At 36.1% G+C, this 22,549-nt stretch overlaps 1 protein-coding gene across 1 annotated transcript in view; it reads left to right on the top strand.

The window, feature by feature from the left end:
• The window catches only part of LOC124796127 (protein scarlet-like), a 98,239-nt gene extending 78,621 nt beyond the window's left edge, over positions 1-19,618 (top strand). The window contains exons 12-14 of the mRNA XM_047260218.1: positions 4,498-4,603; positions 16,668-16,768; positions 19,437-19,618. Of these exons, the coding sequence (XP_047116174.1) occupies positions 4,498-4,603; positions 16,668-16,768; positions 19,437-19,618 (389 nt within the window). The remainder of the gene's footprint in view (positions 1-4,497; positions 4,604-16,667; positions 16,769-19,436) is intronic.
• The last annotated feature ends 2,931 nt before the right edge of the window (positions 19,619-22,549 follow it).

Raw genomic sequence — 22,549 nt, 5'->3', positions numbered from 1 at the left:
CCGAATATAAACTTTGAAGTTTCTAGCTCCTTCCTGTTGCGCTGATAATTTTTACATAAAACATCCAAATTTCAAAAACTGTTAAAGTTAGTAAACTGAAACTTAACACATTATCATTTTAGCATCACTCCTAACACATTTTTAACTTTTCAGATTATTTGCTTTACTTTTAACGTATTGCACAACATTCGTGACATCATAGCTAGTTACAGTGGACTAGGCTGGCCCACAATGGAAAGCATATGAATTCTATATGGCGTGAGAAGACTGCTTCCCTAGAACAGAGATGAGCACTTTGTAATTGCCAAAGTGTAACTTTCTGTTAACGGTTTCACAAGATGCTCTTCTGGCCTTGTAAACACTACTCATGGGTAAATAGTTGATGGTTTGGTCTTCTAATGAAATTCTGGTTGCACTTTGAAGACAGAGCAAGACCAAAATGAAGTATCTGAAGCAGGGCCAGAAATGTTAAATGGTTCCCACATGACACCCAGGTGAGGGTGGATCACATTAAAAATGTGATATGCCACACCAGTGAAGAATCTGTCCCACAGTCTTCTGGACAATTATGGAGTCAATCTGTTTCTTATGGAGTGAGCAACATTTGCATTAAGGGACAGATAGTGCTAGTCACAATCCTGTGATATTATTCTATCAGTGTGGTTACATATGCAGGTACCTGTGGCATTTCTTATTTTGAATATGATTTTAACAGTGTTACATGAAGTAGAACTACTGTTCAGATAAAAATATATTACAGTGCCACTGTTGTGTTTATCATGAAGAAAATTATCATCCTCTCTGATGAAGAACTATTTAGATTGCTGACCAAACTGACATCAAACATAAAACCTTTAGTGATTTTAATTGCTTGAAGATGAAGACATCTAGTCTAATAACAGAAATGGGAAAAAGGAACATGAGTGAATTAACACAGAACTATGTAGATGAGAGGTTTGATGAAGAAAAATGTGAATAAATGAAGAAAAATTGTCATAACTGAACTTATGTGACTTTCAAATGACATCATCTTTGTTGTATACTATCTTATTTATTCTTTGTCAGGATGTACAGAAACCAGCAATGAATTTATTAAGCAGTTCTTTTCTAACCCACATCTGAGGTATATATCCAAGAATGCAATAAATTTTGTAGCTAAAGCCATGATAATAATTTGACATTCTGGGTGGTGGTATGGGGGAAGGGCTGAAAATAAAACTCATTACAGTATACACTGAGGTGATAAAAGTTGTGGGATATCTCGTAATATCATGTTGGACTTCCTTTTGCCCAGCATAGTGCAGCAACTTGACGTGGCATGTACTGGACAAGTCACTGGAAGTCCCCGAAATATTGCTGCCTCTATAGCTGTCAGTAATTGTGAAAGTTTCGCTGGTGCATAATTTTGTGTGCAAACTGACCTTTTGATTTTATCCCATAGATGTTTGATGTGATTCATGTCAAGTAATCTGAGTGTCCATATCTCTCACATGAATTGTCCGGAATGTTCTGATACAGCACACTGTCACCTGTAAAAATTTCATTGTTGCTTGGGGACATGAAGTCCATGAATGGCTGAAAATGGTCTCCAAGTAGCCAAACATAACCATTTCCAGTCAATGATCATTTCAGTTGGACCAGAGGACCCAGTCCACTCTATGTAAACACAGCTCACACCATTATGGAGCCACCATCAGCGTGTTGCACAATGCATTATTGACAACTTGGGTCCAAGGCTTTGTGGGGTCTGTGCCACAATTGAACCCTACCATTACTCTTAGTAACTTAAATCAGGACTCATTTTACTAAGCCACAGTTTTTCAGTTATCTAGGGTCCAACCGATATGGTCACTAGCCCAGGAGAGACGGTGCAGGTAATGTTGCACTGTTAGCAAAGTCACTTGCATTGGCTGTCTGTTGCCATAGACCACTAATGTCAAATTTCACTGCACTGACCTAATGGATATGTTTGACATACAGCCTACATTGATTCCTGTGGTTGTTTCACACAGTGTCGCTTGTCTGTTAGCACTGACAACACAGGCATTGCTACTCTCAGTCATTAAGCAAAGTCGATCAGCCACTGTGTTGCCTATGGTGAGAGGTAATGCCTGAAATTTGGTATTCTCAGCACACTCTTGTTATTGTGGATCTCAGAATATTGAATTCCTAAATGATTTCCAAAATGACATGTCCCATTTGTCTAGCTCCGACTACCATTCCACATTGAAAGTTCATTAATTACCACTGTGCAGCCATAATCATGCCAGAAACCTTATTTCACATGATCACCTGAGTACAAAGGACAACTCAGCCGATGCACTACCCTTTTGTACCATGTGTATGCAATATGACTGCCATCCTTATATGTGTATATTGCTATCCCATGATTTTTGTCGTCTCACTGTATTGCGGCATCTCGAGGGGTGTACTAAACAAATGTTTCTCACTTTGTTCAGTTTAGTCAAAAAGAATGGAGAGTTTACCTATGTGTAGAAGAATGAAATTTTAATACCTCCCCCCTCCCTCCCTGAACACTTCAAGGAGCAGTCTTTGTGTTGCCCTCAGTGCCTATGTATGATGATCTTTAAATGGATGACTGATTTCTATTTTATCTTGTGTCTGCACTTTATACAGCTGTGAAGTCACTTACAGTATTGTTTCAGGTTATTCCATCATTAATAACTTAATCCTACTCAAAACAGCTATACAACATGCACAGATTAGATTAGATTAGATTAGTACTTGTTCCATAGATCAATTGTTCGGATTGTTAATAACAAATTTCATAAGTGAATATATATATTGTGAGGTTACAGTGAAGTTTTCTGGCCCTTTAAATAAGTGTCTGCAGGATGGTCTTGGATGAGCTCCAGCAATTATTCTGATTACACGTTTTTGTGCAATGAACACTCTTTTACTCAATGATGAGTTACCGCAGAATATGATGCCATACAAACGCAGAGAATGAAAAGAGGCGTGGTAAGCTAATTTACACAGATGTATAATCGCCAAAATTTGCAATGACCCTAATAGCATAAGTAGCTGAACTCAAACGTTTCAGCAGATCCTCAGTGTGTTTTTTCCAGTTCAACCCCTCATCAATGCATACACCTAGAAATTTTGAATATTGTAACAAAATATTCAATCAAAACCTGATAGGTTGTTTGTTTGTGCTGAGAAACACTATGTCTGTCTTGAATGTGTAATGTTGCTGGATAGCTCCATCAATAGAATATCCAAGGATCTTTCCTCTCATAGTGCTAGTTGAGGTAGTAGATCTGTGAATTCCTATTTAAAGTGTCCATGATGGTAACATGTTACTCATAACTTACCTTACACCACCATTTACATATTTTACTGAAATCATTGTGTTGCCTTCTGTTAATTTCCTTTATCCATATATGGGTGTTAACATCCATACTGTAGTGCATCCTGACACAAACAATGACAACAAAAACAGAAACAATGAGGTGTAGATGGATCAGATGTTAAAAAAAATTACATTTCCATATTGTTTGCTTCAGACTTATTTCTTGTTTATTACCAAATTTATATCTGTTTCCTTATTTCCTCCTCCATTTATTTCAGCAATTTTAAAATGTTGATTGTCACACTGAAATTCTTCTGTAACATCTCAGTATTTCACAAAACATGCTAATTTATCAGCAGAGCAGCCTCTTCAGATGTCACTTAGCAGAAATTATAAATTGAGCAACTTAGCATTTGCAGTACAAATACTATCAACTGCATCTGAAATGAACACATAAAAATAGTGTAAACAAGTTACTTTGAATCTATTGTTAGATATGGTATTGGTTTTGGGGGAAAAGTTTGGCTAATATAATTTGGATACTAAAGATGGAGAAAAGAAATCATTCAGAATACATACATTGGCTATCATAAAGAACTATGTCACTCATTATTTAGAAAACTTCAAATATTAACTCTCTCATTCCCATAATTTATGAGATTATTACTTTTTTGTAGACAGGAATTATTGTAGTTCCACTGAACAGAAAATTATCTGAGATACTGATACTGAAATGCTACTGATCAGTTGACATTCGGACAAATTCATGATGCACAAAGGTATTTTTGACTGGACACAATTTATTACATATCCCACTAACTATACATGGCTGTTCACAGATATGTCATTTTACTTATACCATACATACTTTTTATTAGTTTAAAAGATTGTAACTGTAATGTAAATTTTTAATACATCTCCTGCACATGAACCAAATGGTTTGCAAATGTGCATTTTGAGACTAATAAACCGCAGTTCCACAACTCACAATAAAAAGCTATTTTTGTGTGCTACACAAAGACTACATTTAATAATATTTTGTTTTCCATGGTATGCATCTACTAGTATTTTGTAGTAATGTTTAAGAATTTATCAATAAAACAATATCAATTTTTCCATTTGCTGTCTGATCCTGTTTCTTTACTTTGCATCAATGTTTTAATCAAATCTTATTTGTCTTTCAGGTTGTATGATGTCAGCTCTCTTTGAATCATATGATCTCATAGCTACATTGACTGTTGCAATTGATCTTCTCTCAATGCTGATGGCTGGAATATTTTATAATCTCAGGTAAAAAAGGAAAGAAACATAGCAAGCTATAAATTTTGTCATGTTAAGGCACAACCAAGTACAAATCCAAAAGCATAGTCACCAATACGTTTTAACAGTTAGTACTGAAAGCACATTTATTACTGATGCCAATGCACAGTCAGAACAGAACTGACCTCCTGGATTGAGAGTGCAGCTTTTTATACAAACATTGAAAGTTCCAGAATACTCTTATATATGCGAACATTCAATATTCCACAATACACAAACATTGCAAATATAAGATATTTCAAGAATCTTTCAGAAATGATAAATGCTAAATAATAAATGGTTACTGGTTAAGCTGTCAACTCACAACATACTAAGCCAGTGACACTAACCAGTATGCCACATTGCATACACCACATCTCATAGCATTATTCCTTCTGCTCTCCTGGAGAAACTGTGACCCATTGTTTCAAAAGCTCTCACTGGAGCTGCCTACAACACCCTGGATCTACATCTTGTCAGTGGTCCTCTGCATGGTGGTTTTGGTACAGCTTCTCATTCTGGTTATGCAGCTACATCCTCTTCACTATGATGAGCCTCAAATGTAACTCCTCCCACTGAAGTTTCATGACAGTTGAGAGTGTCTTTAGTTTCCTTGAACCCCCACAGTTGACTGTACACCTCAACTGCAGTAAGGCCTTATATGGAGAACATGTTTGAGATCTGTGCACTTTTGTTTTCATGGTGAAGGATCATAATCCTCAATTTCATATGTGATCTCCAACAATCTATGAAAGATATGATATGGCTCAAAGCAGTGCTTTAGTAACTTTTCAAATAGTCCCACTTTCCACACAGGTGTAAAAACCCATACCAATTCTTCCAAGCTACATTTCACTCATTGCTGCTTGGCATTATATCACTCTTGGTCTTTCTCCTGGTTGTCCACCATTTGTATACGTGCCAACTGCTTTGCTTCTTTGGTCCTGATGACATGATCTTTCATGTATCATCCTCAGTAATGTCCTGTTGAAACAGGATCGTTGTATGTATTGTTCCAGCCTCATGACTATGGAGAAGAAAGAATAGTGTGGAGGCTGCAGTGTCTTGCTTCATTGTGTTGTATGCAAATGTTATGTCAGGCAACAGCATATTAAAGTCTCTCAGTTCAATATCATTGTATTAGGATGGAGCATAAGTTCATAAAGGTTTTGTTTTGCATATTGGTATTCTTGTTGGCAAGGGTTTATTTATCAACTGTCATTTTTTATTTGTAGTTTGCTGTTGCTATTCAAGTTTACATATTGTCATTTGGAGATAGTGAGTAGAGTTGTGGATGTTAGAAAATAGAGGGGCAAGTGGAGAAATCAGAACATTTCTGATGTATTATTCTGTTTGAGTTCAATAAAGGAGTGACAGCAGTGGAGGCCGACAGAAACATTTGTGCCATATATGCAGATAATGCCACTGGACAGAACATGACAAGAAGATCATTTTCTCATTTTAAGGAGGATTGTTTTGATGTTAGCAACTCTCCACATTTAGGAAGACCATTGGTATTTTATGAAGATCATTTAAACACATTAATTCACAATGGTTTATCTCACTGTACTCAAGAATTGACAAATATGATGAACTGTGATCATTCCTCCACCATGTGACATTTGCATGCAATAGGGAAGGTTCAATAAACTGGTGTATGGGTACCATATGCCCTAAGTCAAAATCATACAAATCAACAGGTGGTCATATGTGCATATCTGCTTGCTCATCATCAATTGGCTTGTGAACAACATGATCATTCCTATACTGCATCATAATTGGTGATTATAAATGGTGTCTTTATGCTAACATAAGGAAAAGAAAGGAATGGCTGAACCCAAAAAAAGCAGTAGTGCCCTGTACAAAGACCTGTGAGCATCCACAAAAGATAATGTTGCACACCTGTTGGAACAGTAATGGTGTGATGTACTATGAATTAATTCCCTGAAATGTAACCATCACTACTGACATTTATAGCCAGCAACTGAGACATCTTGCAGATGCAATCCAAGAGCAATAACCGGGAAGACTGTATGAAGAGATGTTACTCCACAATAACACCCATCTCCAGCCAACATTCTGCTAGACTGACAAAAGACACTATGCAGGAGTTGGGCTGGGAAGTTATTCCACACCCACTTTATTCACCTGATCTTGCACCCTCAGACATGTCAAAATGTCTGCTTGTGTCTGTGTATGTGTGGATGGATACGTGTGTGTGTGCGAGTGTATACCTGTCCTTTTTTCCCCCTAAGGTAAGTCTTTCTGCTCCCGGGATTGGAATGACTCCTTACCCTCTCCCTTAAAACCCACACCCTTTCTTCTTTCCCTCTCCTTCCCTCTTTCCTGATGAAGCAACCTTGGGCTGTGAAAGCTTGAAATTTGTGTGTATGTGTGTGTTTTTTATTGTCTCTATCAACATATCAACACCTTCTCGTTTGGTAAGTTACAGCATCTTTGTTTTTATATATATTTTTCCCATGTGGAATGTTTCCCTATGTGTGTGTGTGTGTGTGTGTGTGTGTGTGTGTGTGTGTGTGTGTGTGTGTGTGTGTGTGTGTTCTGCGGCATCAAGAGATCACAAATTTAGTTTTGGAATGCAGCGTGAAGGGTAAAAGTTGGAGAGGGAGACCAAGAGATGAATACACTAAGCAGATTCAGAAGAATGTAAGTTGCAGTAAGTACTGGGAGATGAAGAAGCTTGCACAGGATGGAGTAGCATGGAGAGCGGCATCAAACCAGTCTCAGGACTGAAGACCACAACAACAAGGAACAATATACTGCTTGTATTCCAAATGCTGTCTACTCAGTCGATGGCTCTTTTGTTTCCAAATTGGGGACATGATGATGAAGATGTTTTAAGTACCTGGGGTCTCCACCAGACAATGTCACATCTAACCACAATCAACTCCACATACAAAGGTAGAGTCATGAATGAAGTTGAACACTCAGTACTAAAAGCAAGTTTATTACTGATATCAAGGCACAACCAGTAAAATGATTGACATTGATGGAGAGTGCAGCTGTTTGTACAAGCACCAAAAGTTCAGGAATTATGTTATTTACACAAACTTGAATGTTCCAGAATATATAAACATTACATACATAACATATTTCAAGAAGCTTCCAGATATGGTAAATTCTAAATAACAGAGAACTGCTGGTGTGTAAGTCTGAACTTATGATCTGCAGCTCTGTCACACTGCACACACCATAGCTAGTGACAATATGAACAGAAATATTGAAAATACATAAACATGACACATACTCATTAACAAAGATATGAGTGTCATTTCGAAGGGACCGATAGCCTTTGTAGTCTGGTCCCTTCAACCCCCACAAACCAACCAGCCATCATTTTGAAAGTAAAGAATTTTTACAAATATGTCCTCTGAATTAGTTTTATGATAGCCAATAATTTAGTCTCAGTGTTCAAAAGTTGCTGAGACTTGTTTAATGAAGTTAATACCACAGATTTATTCATACAGTGCATGTAATGAGCAGTAAGAGTAAACATTGTGGTTTTCAAGTTTAGTTGGTCTTAAAGTGTAAGATGTGATACAGTTCTTGCAGATGAAATATATTAGAACCCATGACTTTCAATGTAGACTCCTTCCAGACTATAGTGAAGATGATATGAGTGTGGTCAATTTTAAGAAGTGCTGTTGACAAGGGATCTCAAATTGATTCTGTATTTCTTGATTTTTGGAGGGCTTTGACCCTGTACCAGACAAGTGGCTTTTAGTGAAATTGTGCGCCTATGGAATATTGTCTTAGTTATGTGACTGGCTTCATGATTTCCTGTCACAGAGTTCACAATTCACAGCAATTGATGGAAAGTCAGAAAGTAAAACAGAAGTGATTTCTGGCGTTCCCCAAGGTAATGTTATAGGTCCTTTGCTTTTCCCTATCTATATAATTGATTTAGGAGGCCATCTGAGCAGCCATCTTAGGTTGTTTGCAGATGACACTGTTGTTTATCTACTAGTAAAGTCATCAGAAGATCAAAACTAATTGCAAGACAATTTAGAAAAGCCATATGTATGATGCAAAAATTGGCAGTTGGCCCTAAATAATGAAAAGTGTGAGGTCATGCACATGAATGCTAAAAGGAATCCATTATACATTAGTTACATGATAAGTCAGTCAAATCTAAAGGCCATAAACTCAATTCAATACCTAGGAATTACAATTATGAAACACTTAAATTGGTGGGAGCACATGGAAAATGTTGTGGGGAAGGCTAACCAAAGACCGCATTTTATTGATAGGACACTTAGAAAATGTGATAGATCTACTAAGGAGACTGCCTACACTATGCTTATCCATCCTCTTTTAAAATACTGCTGCATGGTGTGTGATCCTTACCATATAGGAATGACAGAATACATCAAAAATGTTCAAAGAAAGGCAGCATGTTTTGTATTATCTTGAAATAGGGGAGAGAGTGTCACTGAAATGATACAGAATTTGGGACAGACATCATTAAAACATAGGCATTTTTTGTTGCAAAGGAATCTTCTCACAAAATTCCAATCATCAACTTCCTCTTTCAAATGAAAAAATATTTTGTTGACACCAACCTACATAGGGAGAAATGATCACCATGATAAAATAAGGGAAATCAGAGTTCGTACAGAAAGATATAGGTGTTCATTCTTTCCGCACGCTATATGAGATTGGAATAATAGAGTATTGTAAAGGTGGTTCAATGAACACTCTGCCAGGCACTTAAATGTGATTTACAGAGTATCTATGCAGATGCAGATGTAGACACTGTTTGGTGATCTGTTGTATAATAAGCACCCTGCTTTAGCTAGGTCTTTATTGATCAGTTGTAGTTGGCTACTGTTGACCTGAAGTCATCTTTTACTATTGTGTTGTAATTGTGTAGTTCTCTGCTTAGCATTGGCATACAATTTAATTTGAGATACATGATAGTTTTGAATATATACATAGATGGTACAGACATAATTTAATATTCTTTGAATTTGGTTTTTACAAGACTCTCATGGTGATAGCCTTCCAATACATCTGATCCTTGTTTCTGTACATTGTCAATCCCAGGAACTTGCAACTGTCAGCTTCTGTTACTAGTGCTCCCCTAAGTGTTATATTTTGTTTCCTTTCATTTGTTGTGCTCTCTACAAGTATTTTCATGTGGGTTGTTTTCATATATTGTTTACACTTAAAATATTAAATTGCCCTATCTACATCCCTGATAGTTCTTGTTTCTAAATCAGTTATTGAGCTGCTACTTAGAATTATGAATGTATCATCTGCATAAATGGCTACATTTTCTTTTACTGACACTACCTTGTCATTTACATACAATATAAACATTAGTGAACCAAGTATTTAGTCTTGTGCTGAAAATCAGAGAAAAAGGTCTGCATCTTATTGTTTACAGTGTATCTTAACTTTATGCTTTGTTCTTTGTTTTCTATGGATGTTCTTATTAGATTGGCTGCATTACCCCTGATATCATATCTATGAAGTTTATCTAATAGAGTAGTATGGCATACACAGTCAAAGACTTATGAGAGATCAAGAAATATGCTGAAACTTTCTTTTGTTCTTCTAAAGCTCTGATCATATGTGTCATGAAACTTGCTGCAACTGTTTTTGTAGACTTCCCTTTCTTAAATCCATGTTCTACTTCATCCAGGATTTTTGTATTACTATGAAATTTGTAACTTTGTTTTTAATAGCTATTTTTACAATTTCTGATAAGGTGAATGTGACTGTTATAGGTCTGTAGTTTCCAGGATCCCCCTTGTTGCCATCTTTATAAATTGGCACCATGTTACTCTTTTTTAGACATATGGGGAACCATCTTTTCTTCATTACCAAGTTTAATAGAAATGTCAGAAGCTTAGCTAGATACTGTGAGTAGCATTTGATTACTTTTACAGATATTCTATCTATGCCCTCTGTGTCTTTGTTTTCCATGATCTGATTACATTTGTAACCTCTGTTTCATGTGTTGGAAATAGGAATAAACATTCTGTTATTTCTGGTGGAGCTATACTCATTTTAGTCAGTACTTTTATTTTGTTTCATTAGCTTCTGCACTATATTTATGTAATACTGATTTAAAGTGGAACACACTTAACTTGGGTCAGTCAGTTCTTTCCCTTGTACTGTAAATACTATGTTACCACTTTCTGTCCTATTATATTCATTCCTGTTTGTATTTATGTGTGACCAGACTGTCTTAGAAATATTTGATGAAGTTTCTATTTGATGTTTATAATAGCACAATTTTGCTTGCTGTATCATTGTACTGTATTCTCCCATCTTTTGTCTGTACATTTCACAGTCTGCTTGGCTATTATATTTCCTACTTCATTCATATGAATCCTTTAAATCTTCTCTATCATTCTTGATATCTCTGATGATCGATTTCTTTCCATGTCTACCATTTGTCTTTCTGTTGACCTTTCGACAAGCTATGTTTATGTGGCGACTTAAGGTTGAAATGAAAGTGTTCCAACTTTTTGTCAGCCTACACTCTTCAACTATATTTCCAGTTTCAGTGTTCTTATTCTGTAGCTCAGTTAACTGCCAATTGTGATCTAAAATGACTGTGTTAATTATGTGTATTTTTCAGTTTATTTAAAGGTACATTTCTAAAAACATCATGTATTATTGTGTCTGATGATTCAGTGCTCCTTGTTGGGCTATTTATATGCAGCTTCATATTATTAGTATTGACATCATGAAAGAATTTTGTATAGATACTCTGTTTCAATGTATTTATGTCACCAGCTACTATTAGTTATGGGAAGTCTTTAATAGTTTTTTCAAGGAGAACTTAAAGTTTCATTACAAAATCTTTTATCCTGAAGCTTGGAGAGTGATATATAACTAAATCTAGACATCTGATCTTCAGAAAATTTGTTTTAATTGCTTGTGCTTCAAAACTCATTTCTCTACAGTTGGTAACTGGCCATGGAACACTTTTACTTATATTGCTATCCACATACAATGCTACCCTACCACTTTTATGTTCTGTTCTGCAGAAATACGACCTTCTACCATATCCCTGTAAATTGTCCATTTTTATTTCATTTTCAGTCAGTCCATATTCAGCCCTTATGAAAATATTTGGTACCACGGGGGAGAGGGGGAAGTAAAACTTCTGTTTCGTCTGCTCTTTTGAAGCATACTGAACATTTTGATGAAATATGTGGAACTCAAAATTAGTTTTACTTTCTTTTCTATGTTGTGTTTTGTTTTCTTTTTTACCTGTTATACAGCTTACTCCCTTTTAACTTTAATCCTCTTGGTGCCTGTTTGTCAAGGAAGAGTATATTTCACAGGAACATTTGTCATTCTCCAGAATAAAAAATGCTTTATCACAATATTTTTTGACCATATAGTGTTATTCATTACTTTATCTCTATGTTCAACATCAACTTTGACTTTGAAATTGTTATTTAGCCCATTTTCTTAAAGTTTCTCAGTGGTAATGTTGTATGGTTAGGCTTTCAGCACACCTAGCTAGTCAAAGGAATTGTGTACTACTGGGTTGTCTTTGTTGTGTATTTCCATTCAGGAATCAAACTGCTGGACCTTAAAATTACAACACCAGGAAGGATAACAAATAACAAAAATTTACTTGCTGCGCATATAAAGTGCAGCTCAAAGAATACATGATTAAATTTGTAGGTGTTTTAATTTAGTATTCAGATTTTTATATATGTTGTCTATAGAAAGCTGAGTAAGTCACAAGGTAATAAGTAATTAAATGAATACAATATGACTTTATTGATCCAAACTGATGCCTTTCACCATCTGCTACTATCGGATAATCTGTCAAATATAGAACATTACACATAACGTAAGGAAAGGATAGATTGCTACACACTGTAAAGATGACACATTAAGTTGCAGACAGGTACCATTAAAAGATGTTTACACACAAACTTCCAGCCACAATTTTCATCATAAAAAGGAAGGAACACACACCACTGATTCACTCAAGCAAGCACGCCTCACACATGCAATTGCCAACTCTGGCAGCTTAGATCAGAATGCACCAACAAACTGTGGCCAAGAAACAGCTGTTGCTGAGCAGGCTGCCCAACACAACATTCTTATTTTCAGTGATTGCTTCATGACCTGAACCATCTGAATCCATCCCACTAACACCAGCTTTTCTGAACTGTGCAGATGGGAATTCTCCCTGCAATATAGGCTACGTTTCTGCAACCCTCCTGGCATCAATCTTCGTTAGTCATTGCCCTTACCTATCTAGCCCCTACCCTGTTCTGATTCAGGCACTACACAGCTCTCTATTCCACCAACACACCCAGTCTTCTTACTTCTCTCCTTTTCCGTCAACCCCCTCTCTCCCCCACCGTCTGTCTAACCTCCTGACTGCACTTAGCTTCCCTACTCTCCACCTCATCCCTGCACACTCCCAGTGGCATTTTACAGCCAACCCTACCCTGCTATCACTTCCCCCTTCCCACCCCAACCTCCTCCTTAGCCCCACCCGGTTGCCTCTCCCATAACATACTGCTGCTCGCAGTCTGGCACCAGTTGCCAGAAACTCTGTTTGTGTGTGTGTGTGAGCTGCATTTGCGTGAGTGTATGTTGTCTATTGTTGACAGATATCTTGTAGGCTGAAAGCTAAATTTCCATCCATCTTTTTGTTGTGCCTTTCTGTGACTCAGCATCTCCAGCGTGGTGAGCAGCAACTATCCTTTTCGTAATACTGGTTGAGTTAGGAAGTCATTATTGCAAGTATCTATAAGTTAACTTACGAGTTTGTCACCTAGGATACAGTTTCACTTGTTGCATCATACAGTTGAAAATGTAAGAGGTGACAACGTGAAAATGCTGCCTGTGTACAAATGCAAATCAGGCGAACTGAAGAATTATAACCTGGATGTTTTAGAACTGTGTCTCTCAGAAATTTTAAATGGAAAAATAAGTATTAACAAGGCTAGCTGAGCAAATAAAATTCACAAAGGAACGCTGATAAACAGCATTTGTCATCATGATGGTATAACACAACATGTTCAGCAAGTTTTTAGTGCTAAAGGAAAATAGTGTGTGTTTCATCAGGATTTCATAAAGTAAATTTGTGGTCACATTTTTTGCTGTAAACATTCTTTATATGTTACTCTAGAATTCATTTTAAAATTTAATTAATATGTCAGGTTTATTTTTCAACTATAGATGACTTTCAGAATATTTAGAGGCTCCCTAGAGTCATAAACAAACTACAGTTGTCACTTAACAGATAACTGCTCAACAAAGTTATACTTGAGTAGCTCAGATGGCAGAGCACTTGCCTGTAAAAGACAAGAGCTTGAGTCTCTGTTTGGCAAAAAGTTTTAATCTGCCAGGAGGTTACATAGCAATGCACACTCTGTTGTAGAGTGAAAATTTCATTCTGGAGGCAAGTGAGTGTTTCTACATTCTGTGTATAAGGCTATAGCTTGGTGCAAAGATTAGTGAATGGTACTAAATATCAGTAACATCTATTGCTGGCCATATTGTAAATCTTATAGCATGTAGTGTGTGCCTCAAAAGTAAATGAATCATAGTTGAAGCAGTGTTACAGAAAAACAAATAGTTTTAAATATTAAAACATGAAACTGTTGACTGAAATATCACAAACGTTCAGTCAGCGGTAAAGAAAGTGATAGTCTTTGGCTTATCAGTATCTGAAATTTATCAATGAAAAAAGAATTTCTGCAAATTGTTTGTCCTACTTAAACTCTAATACTATCAAATTGTGGAATCCATGTACATTTGACTAGCACAGAAGATCATCAGCTATACATAAATAATGGCAGTGTAGTTGGTAACAGGTTTAACTTGAAGTAATGTCACAGAATTATTCGTAAAGATAAATTAGCAGTAGTGAAATTATTAAGTTTTCCTAAGGAAATTCCAAGAGCTAATATGATATCATTGTATTTCTTGTTGCAGTAAACTGATATAATAAAATTTTTGTGTTTCCAGCCAGACGAATTTGTCAAAATGGTGCAGCGTTTTGATGAAGTTCGTTGAAATGGAGCACCATTTCATCTAATTTACTCTGCTGGAAACCCAAGAGCTTTATATTTTTTTCAATAACTAGTTTTCAGTGATAAATTTGACAATTTGATGAGCCGAATTTCAAAGATGGCCACTTTTTTGTACTAGCAGTATCAAGAAATCTGATTGAAAAATACTGTATTAAAATGTTGCCAGAATTACAGTTAGTTTCATAAATGGCTAACTGCAGAGATTATTTCCTAACACTGAGAAGTTCATTTCATTTTAGTCTTTCTTGATGTGCTCCAGCTGGACAGACATGTTATGAGATGTGATCTTACAAATCTAGTACACATTGGGCCACATGTGCTGAAAAAAAATGAAGGATTTAACCAGCTTTGAGACAAGAGGCATTTACAAACAGATACCATGGAGAGTAAGATTACACTCTTCCAAGTTTTTATTTGGTGGTTGTGTGGAGTTTCTACCTTAGCCTTCTTTGCCCAGAAGTGTTTTTGGTATCATGAAGCACTGTCACTGAATCTGCAGTTAACAGTTTTTGATAACAGTATGTCTGTGAGGACATACATCTACATTAGAACAAAAAAAATCAGCTTTTGTTTATGAAGCATATACAGATAAGGTACATATTTGTGGTTTCTACAGTGGCAGTACCACTGCTGTCACATAAGAATGCCCTTACTGTTTTCCCACATGTCAAATTTCTGACATTTTACAACGTTGTTTCAAAGTGGTGGAATGCCCAGCTCACACATTTCATCTGAATATGGAATTGAATAATTTGTGCAGAGAGAGCAACAGATTATTAAGAAGATTCATTGTAGTTTTTACAGCTAGTTTCTGAATGTCTCACTGTTCCATAAATGTGTGTATGACAGACATTACATGCTGAATGCTTGTGTGCATTTCATTATGTGCAACATCTTTATATCAGAGACAGCGCTGAATGGATGAAGTTTTGTGTTTGGCCAAATAACAGTTGTGACATGCTTTATCCAATATTTCTTGTTGACAAATGCACATTTACATGTCACAAAATCAGTAACATATTTAATAAATGTTGTAGGAAATTTATTGTAGAATGTAGGGTTAAAGGAAACCACTCACTGAAAAGCAGAGCCTCCACTCAACAGTTTCCCTTTCCTTCATCCTATCAGCCCCTCCGATTCAAGTCCCCATGTTACCTTATGTGTGTGTTGTTTCCCTCCAGCTGCTACAATCATTGCAGCCCATATACGTGCCAACGCTCTCTCCTGCATTCCTAGCCAGCAAACCGGCCACCTCCTCCAAGCCACTAGCCACCCACCCCCAGTCCCTCCCCCTGCCTCCCTCCCCCTCTACCCATCTCATCTGACACTATCCCCACCACAACCAGTCTCCTATCAAAAAATAGCATTGGCACTGTTAGTAAGGATGAGTCTGAAATTTAGCAAGTTGTATTTTTTTCAGCACTTTTGCTTTTCAGTGAGTGTTCTACTTTAATCCTAAAACAATCTAAAGTATTAACATATTTAACAAGCACTAAGAGCTGCAGGTGAACCTGGTTTAGTGGAAACAAATTTCCAAGTTACAGAGATTACCAGTGTGTGTTGCAGCATAATGTGTGATATGTTTATAAGTCCTATTATTTCAAATGCACAAATTTCAAGTCACAATTATTAACAACTTTTGAGAAATCTTAACTGAAGAGGCGAGTATTTTCAGATGAACATATATCGCACAATGTATCTCCAGCAGGTTGAAAATGTGTAATCAGCGTAAAAGAAAAAGGAATCACTTGTGTAACATGCAATAGAAAAATACAAAAAGGTGACAACAACCTAGTTCTTGATTGTTATTAAAATTTTTGTTTGGGGTTTACTCAGTTCTGAACTATTCTGTCCTACATGAATGCATTTTTTTGCAATGACTACTTTTCCATAGTATCTCAAACTTCTTGAATAACTGACGACATTTTCTCTTTTTTGAGCATAACAAATGACTGCAAATGTGCTGTGTGTAAGTGCTTAGCCCATATGTCTGATTACTGTTTCAGGGCACTGCCAAAGAGAATTGCTTGGTTGAAATATCTTTCACAGTTTTATTACTGCAATGAGCTGTTGGCATCCCTATTCTGGAAACATGTGGACCACATAAGTAAGTAATTCCCTTGAATAAATAAGATGCATTAGTTTTGAGATTACATAAAATATTAACTCCATTTAAGGGGAGTTGGAATGCCCTATCTCGCCAATGTTAAATTTGCTAACTTTGTGTACCTTTTTCTTTGGAACTATTATCTTCAGAACTTTGAAATTCTGGCAGAGGTTTTCAGCATATATTGTGAGCCCACTGAACTAGAACCAATGTTTTCTTTTTGTTGGTATAGTATTTATGAATTTTTTACCATTAAGCCATTTTTTATTGGAAAAAGTATAACATAAACTTCCCTAGTTCAGAGAATAAGCCAGTTCTTGTCATGATTCTAGTTCAGTGGCCTCTTTGAACTGTTTTGCAGCATTTCTGAAAATTTGAATGTTGTTGGTTGAGTGGTTTATGAGATAAAGGTACATGTAACACTAAAAATGTCAAATGCCAGAAAATGCGATTAAAGTAATTTATTATGAAAATTCACAAATACCTTTTATTCTATTATCAAAAGTGTCCAGCAGAGTAATCAGGGTCATCTTCTAGTTCTTCTTCTTCACCTAGAAGCTTTCTTCTCCTTGCTGCCCTTGCTTTTTTTGTATTAAATTCAGCTGCATACTGAGCCTTCCTTACTCGCACGCTGTCCAGAAGCTGAAGACCTCTGATGGTGTTGATACCAGGAGCAATGCCGAGCCTTGCCATGACCTTTAGCCTACCCATATGACCATCATTGAATGAAATAACAGCATCACTGACTCCCCATTTCAATGTTTTTATCCCAACAAATACATTCTTAGGTACACGAGTCCAAATGAGGTTGTTGAACGACTCGTTTTGATTCTGGGTACAACCATGAAGACATTTTCGCAGAAGATCAGGATGCCCCAAGTCTCTATATATTGGTTTAATTACTTCCATAACAGCCAATGGAATATAATTTTTATGGTGATAAGGATCCCCAGTAGCTTGAGATTTTCTATAATTGCACCATGACTGAGGACCATCTGGACAAGCAAAATGTTGAGGATTATCATCAGTTGATGATCGATGTAAATATGTGGCCCATACAGCTTGTCTCATTTCCTGCAAATTATTTGCATTATTTCTTATTGCCATACCATAGTATTGTTGTAATTCATTTATAATTTTATCTGACAGGCGACCTCTAATGGTTTTACCATCTGACAAAATTTTGTCCTTCAGATTCTGTTTCAGTTTCCTTAGACGAGTGCCCATTCGTTTCTGAACATGACCGACACATTCTAGTTTAGTTATTGTCTTATTGACATATGGCATGGATTCTGTAACACTTTTGTATGCCTTGGAGTCCCCATCTCCAAGGAATTTTGTGTAAAATACTCCCCGTTCTTTTTCTGATCTGCTAAACATTTTCACAGCAGCGGCAGCCTCCATGCCTCCACTCGTACCTTCATAATTCTTGCTACATATGTGAGCTGCTTCTATCTTACCAGATGCACAATGGTAACAATGTTTAGTGAGCACTTCATAGTCCAAAACTTTACCGCTGTCCACACTAGTAACAGTAGCAACAGCATTTTTGGATGTGTGACCCCTTTTCTGCCAGGTTCCATCAAAAGCAACAGGGATATCTGGGTTTCCTTCATTTATATATTTTGCTTCACTGGCAGCAGCTTTCATTGATAAATCTGCTACAGACTGAACAGCATCTCCTATCACTTCAGTGTAATTGTCAATTTTAGCAGGTGGAGGTGGAAGATTCATTATGGCACAAAATGTTTGAGCAGCAGTATGTCCTTTACCAATTGCTCTCATTGCATACATTAGCCTGATATTACTCTCAAACAAATTGCTACTGCATGTTTTAGAGCTCCAAAAACAGGTCTCATTTTCACAACTGGCACAAACTATAGCAATTTTGCAGGAAAGTCCTATAGATTTTGTTATGTTCATATCAAAAGAACCTCCACAAAGATTACAACACAAACATTTCTTCATAAACTCAGTAAAAACAGGAAAGTCGACTAAAACATATTGTTCATTAGAAGCTTCATCTGTAATTTCACTTGCACAGTTTGATAACTTCTTTTTTGATGCACTGGTGGGCGTGTCTCCTTCACACATCTCAGCTGTACAAACGTCAGAACTTTCACCAGCATCAACAGGTGCTGAAGCAGAATCACTTGAACAAACGTTATTTGTAAATCTATTACCGCGAAACTTTCGCTTTTTAAATAATGATGCACTCCTAGGCATCGTAGAAACTACGCACTCACCACTGAAAGTCAAAACAAGACAGATAACAAACTCCAAATGAGCGACAAACTAAACTCGAGGCTCAAAACAAACACTCACAGATCAAAAACTGAACAATAAACACAGCTAGTCGTAAAAACAATGGTACCTATGGAAGGATCAAAGATTCTACAACTGAAGAGTGAAATCCACAGCCTTCTATATGTAATGTTTTCGGAAATGCGAAGATTTAAATGTGTACAAATCACAAGATGGGTAACTTTGCTGGGCGCACATGTAATTTTGAAAAATTAAATAAAAATACTTCCAATTGGAATTTCTTAACAAATTTTGCACCATTTTAAGCAGAAAATTTCAAATTAAGTTATAAGGTTAAAAACTGAAAATGTGAATTTTTTCCATTTTCCGGCATTCCAACTCCCCTTAACACTTATGCCAACAGGTTGCCCAAGCAATCCTGATTTGCCTTGTCTGCATAATGGTGAAGAAGTACTGGATCAATATGGATTTAATCCACATAATACTATGACTGACATTATTATCCTCTTTGCATTCTTTGTACTTTTGAGTATGATTGGATTTATACAAATATGGAGGAGAAGTAGAAAGTATTCCATCTACTAAGTTTTATGCTGAACTATCATATGCATGTTTTTGCACATAACATTATGCCCAAGGATTTACTGAGTAAAACAGGGTGTATCATGATTAATGATGTAAACACATACAGTTGAAAGTAGACAAAACTAAAAGCAAAAAAGGCTCACTAAACATAGGGTCAAAAATGCATGCCTTAAAACCTACAAGCTGTTTTTCATCTTTGATACTGTGAAACAAATCTCTTCTACTGTAAGTTCTTTGCTTTCTATATTTTGGGAAGTGGTAGTATGGATCAAAATAAGAGATAAATGTCCAGAAAACATGTTCTCTAACACTAATACTTTAAAAGTTATGAGCACTTGATCATTAGAAGGGTTGTGTTTCAAAGTAGCAAAGTAGCAAAGATGAACAAGTGCTCATAGCTCTTAAGGAATGCATTTTAGAGCACATGTTTACTGGACTTCTTTTTCATGTTTTGGTCCATACCACCAGTTCCCAAAATACAGAAAGCAAAGAACTTGCAGTAGAAGAGATTTGTTTCAGAGTATCGAAGATGAAAAATTGCTCATAGCTCTTAAGGTATGCATTTTTGACCCTGCATTTACTGAGACCTTTTTGCATCTAGTATCATGTATTTTCAAAAGTATGTGTTTGCACCATTAATTATGATACACTCTGTATAAACAAACAAGTGATTATTAAAATCCTTTTCTCATTTTATAGCTTCCACAGTGATGCTACTTGTTGTTATATTACTCTCCTGATCAGAAATGGTCAGTTTTGGGAGACTATTTGTGCCTATGTGAAATACATATTTTGTAAATATAAATATAAATTTGTCTTCTTTTTTTGTGATGTATAAGTTAGTTGTAAATTTTGACATGCCAAAATGTAAATGGAACAATTAACTTTAAATTTTAGGTCTGATCTGGTTCTAGCACATGAAAGTATAATAATAGAAAGTTCACATTATTTCAAGCATATCATAAAAAGAGGAGACAGCTGTATTAAAGCTAAATCACATAAAAAGCTGAAGAGGTGATTTGGAGACCATTAACAAACACATGGAGCAATGCAACTAGATTGGGTGCAGTCAGATTATTGTGGCATAAAAGAACAAGACAATAATAGATCTTAGAATTTGTAAGAAAATGAAATAGGTACACTTGCTGGGTAAAAGTCAAGGAAAGGCAAATGTTCAAACGTCTTCTTAGATTTTCTGGATAATGAATAACAAGAAATCAGTACTTTTAAGCCAAGTATAAGGCTCAGTGGTGTCGTGTGTTGATATGAGAGAGAGAGATCAAATTTTTTGTCATTACTGCTGTTGCAACCTTTAGTACATCATTGAGTGTAACAGGAACAACATTGGAAATATTCTTTACATGCATATGAAGGTAAAATTTGAGCAATCTGGCAATTTCTACATAAAGAACTCTGTAAAATGAGAGTGCAAAAGTGTCAAATTGCATTAAGGGTATTGTATTGCATTGTATTATTATTAAATACATCCTACTTAACAAAAGAAAATTATATAAATTGCCCATGTTAAGAATTTCTTTTGTAAAACTGTTTATACTCAGTATCACAGTATCTTGCACACTGAATTTTGCAAATATACTGCAGATGTGATGCCAAGAAGCTCACTCCTGGAAAATCTGTATATACAAGTATTGTAAAAATGAGAGTGCAAAAGTGCCAGACTGCATCAAGTATTGCAACAAGTATCACACTTAACAAAAGAAAATTATGTAAAATACTCATGTGTAGAATTTTCTCTGTTGTAAAGTATGCTTGTGCAAACATCATAAAAATGGCCCTAGCAAATAATATTTGATGTAACGATGTTTAAATTAATGAAAGTTTGTCCAACATATAGGTTATAATATATGTACCTCAGAGATTTCAGTACGTAAATAAACTAAAATAAAACATCATTCAAAGGGTTACTAAGGAGAGAGAAGAGTTGAAGGGTTCAGTGGAAGAAAGTGCTAATCCACATTAGCCTACTTTAAGTTATTGCATGGTATAAGTTTCCAAGGGAAAAACATAAGTACAATTAGACCAAACAATTTATGTGGCAGTACCTACCGAACTACTTGTAACCTGGATGTCGTCCAACCATATTCAAAACTAATTACATGATAAGACTATTTATTACTGAGTGGTTAGCAGTTTCTTTCACCATACACTAAAGTTCAAATATGGGCATAACTATTGTGGATACAAACACAGTATTGGTTGGTTGTGAATACTCTGGGTAAGATGATACTTGCATGGTGTACCGATCTGCTACATATGGTGGTAAGAATGTAATTAACCCTCCGTTACAAGCACTGCGGACTGACCGCAGTTTTATCTTTCCATCAACAATCACTTATAAATTCAAGATTTCCATTAGCGGCTTTTTTTACCTTCCCCTCCTTCCATAACGAATTATTGGCAACAATTGAAGTTAGTCATTATTGCAAGAAGCAGCAGTCTTGTGAGCTGCGGAGTGTCAGTCCACGTATGTGCATTTGTGTGGCGCGGTTCTATCATCAGTTCTTTTACGATATATTGCAGGTAAGGAGGTTTCTTCCTTTATAATATTACAAAACATAGACAGTTACATTTAGAAACTTTATTTATTTATTTATTATCCAAACTGTCATACAATTATGAGCCTTTTCATTGACCATCACTGATTAATGAAATAAGTTAAACACTTTTTTTTTTCAGAATAACGGTGGATGACGATCAGGTTTTGCAGTGGTTGGACAAAGAGCTTGGTAATGAAGAATGTAGTGATCGGGAGTCAATATTCGAAAGTGATCACTATTCAGATAGTGAACAGTCGCTGGAAGAAAGTGATTCTATCGAAAAATTTGACTTGTATTTTGGGAAAGATGGTATGCAATGGAGCCATCAACCTCTAATCCAAAACAGAAGAGTAAGAAGACCTCAACATAATAT

Source organism: Schistocerca piceifrons, chromosome 4 (assembly GCF_021461385.2).
Source record: "Schistocerca piceifrons isolate TAMUIC-IGC-003096 chromosome 4, iqSchPice1.1, whole genome shotgun sequence".
NCBI classification, from domain to species: domain Eukaryota; kingdom Metazoa; phylum Arthropoda; class Insecta; order Orthoptera; family Acrididae; genus Schistocerca; species Schistocerca piceifrons.
This window is presented reverse-complemented; position numbering and strand designations above follow the sequence as displayed.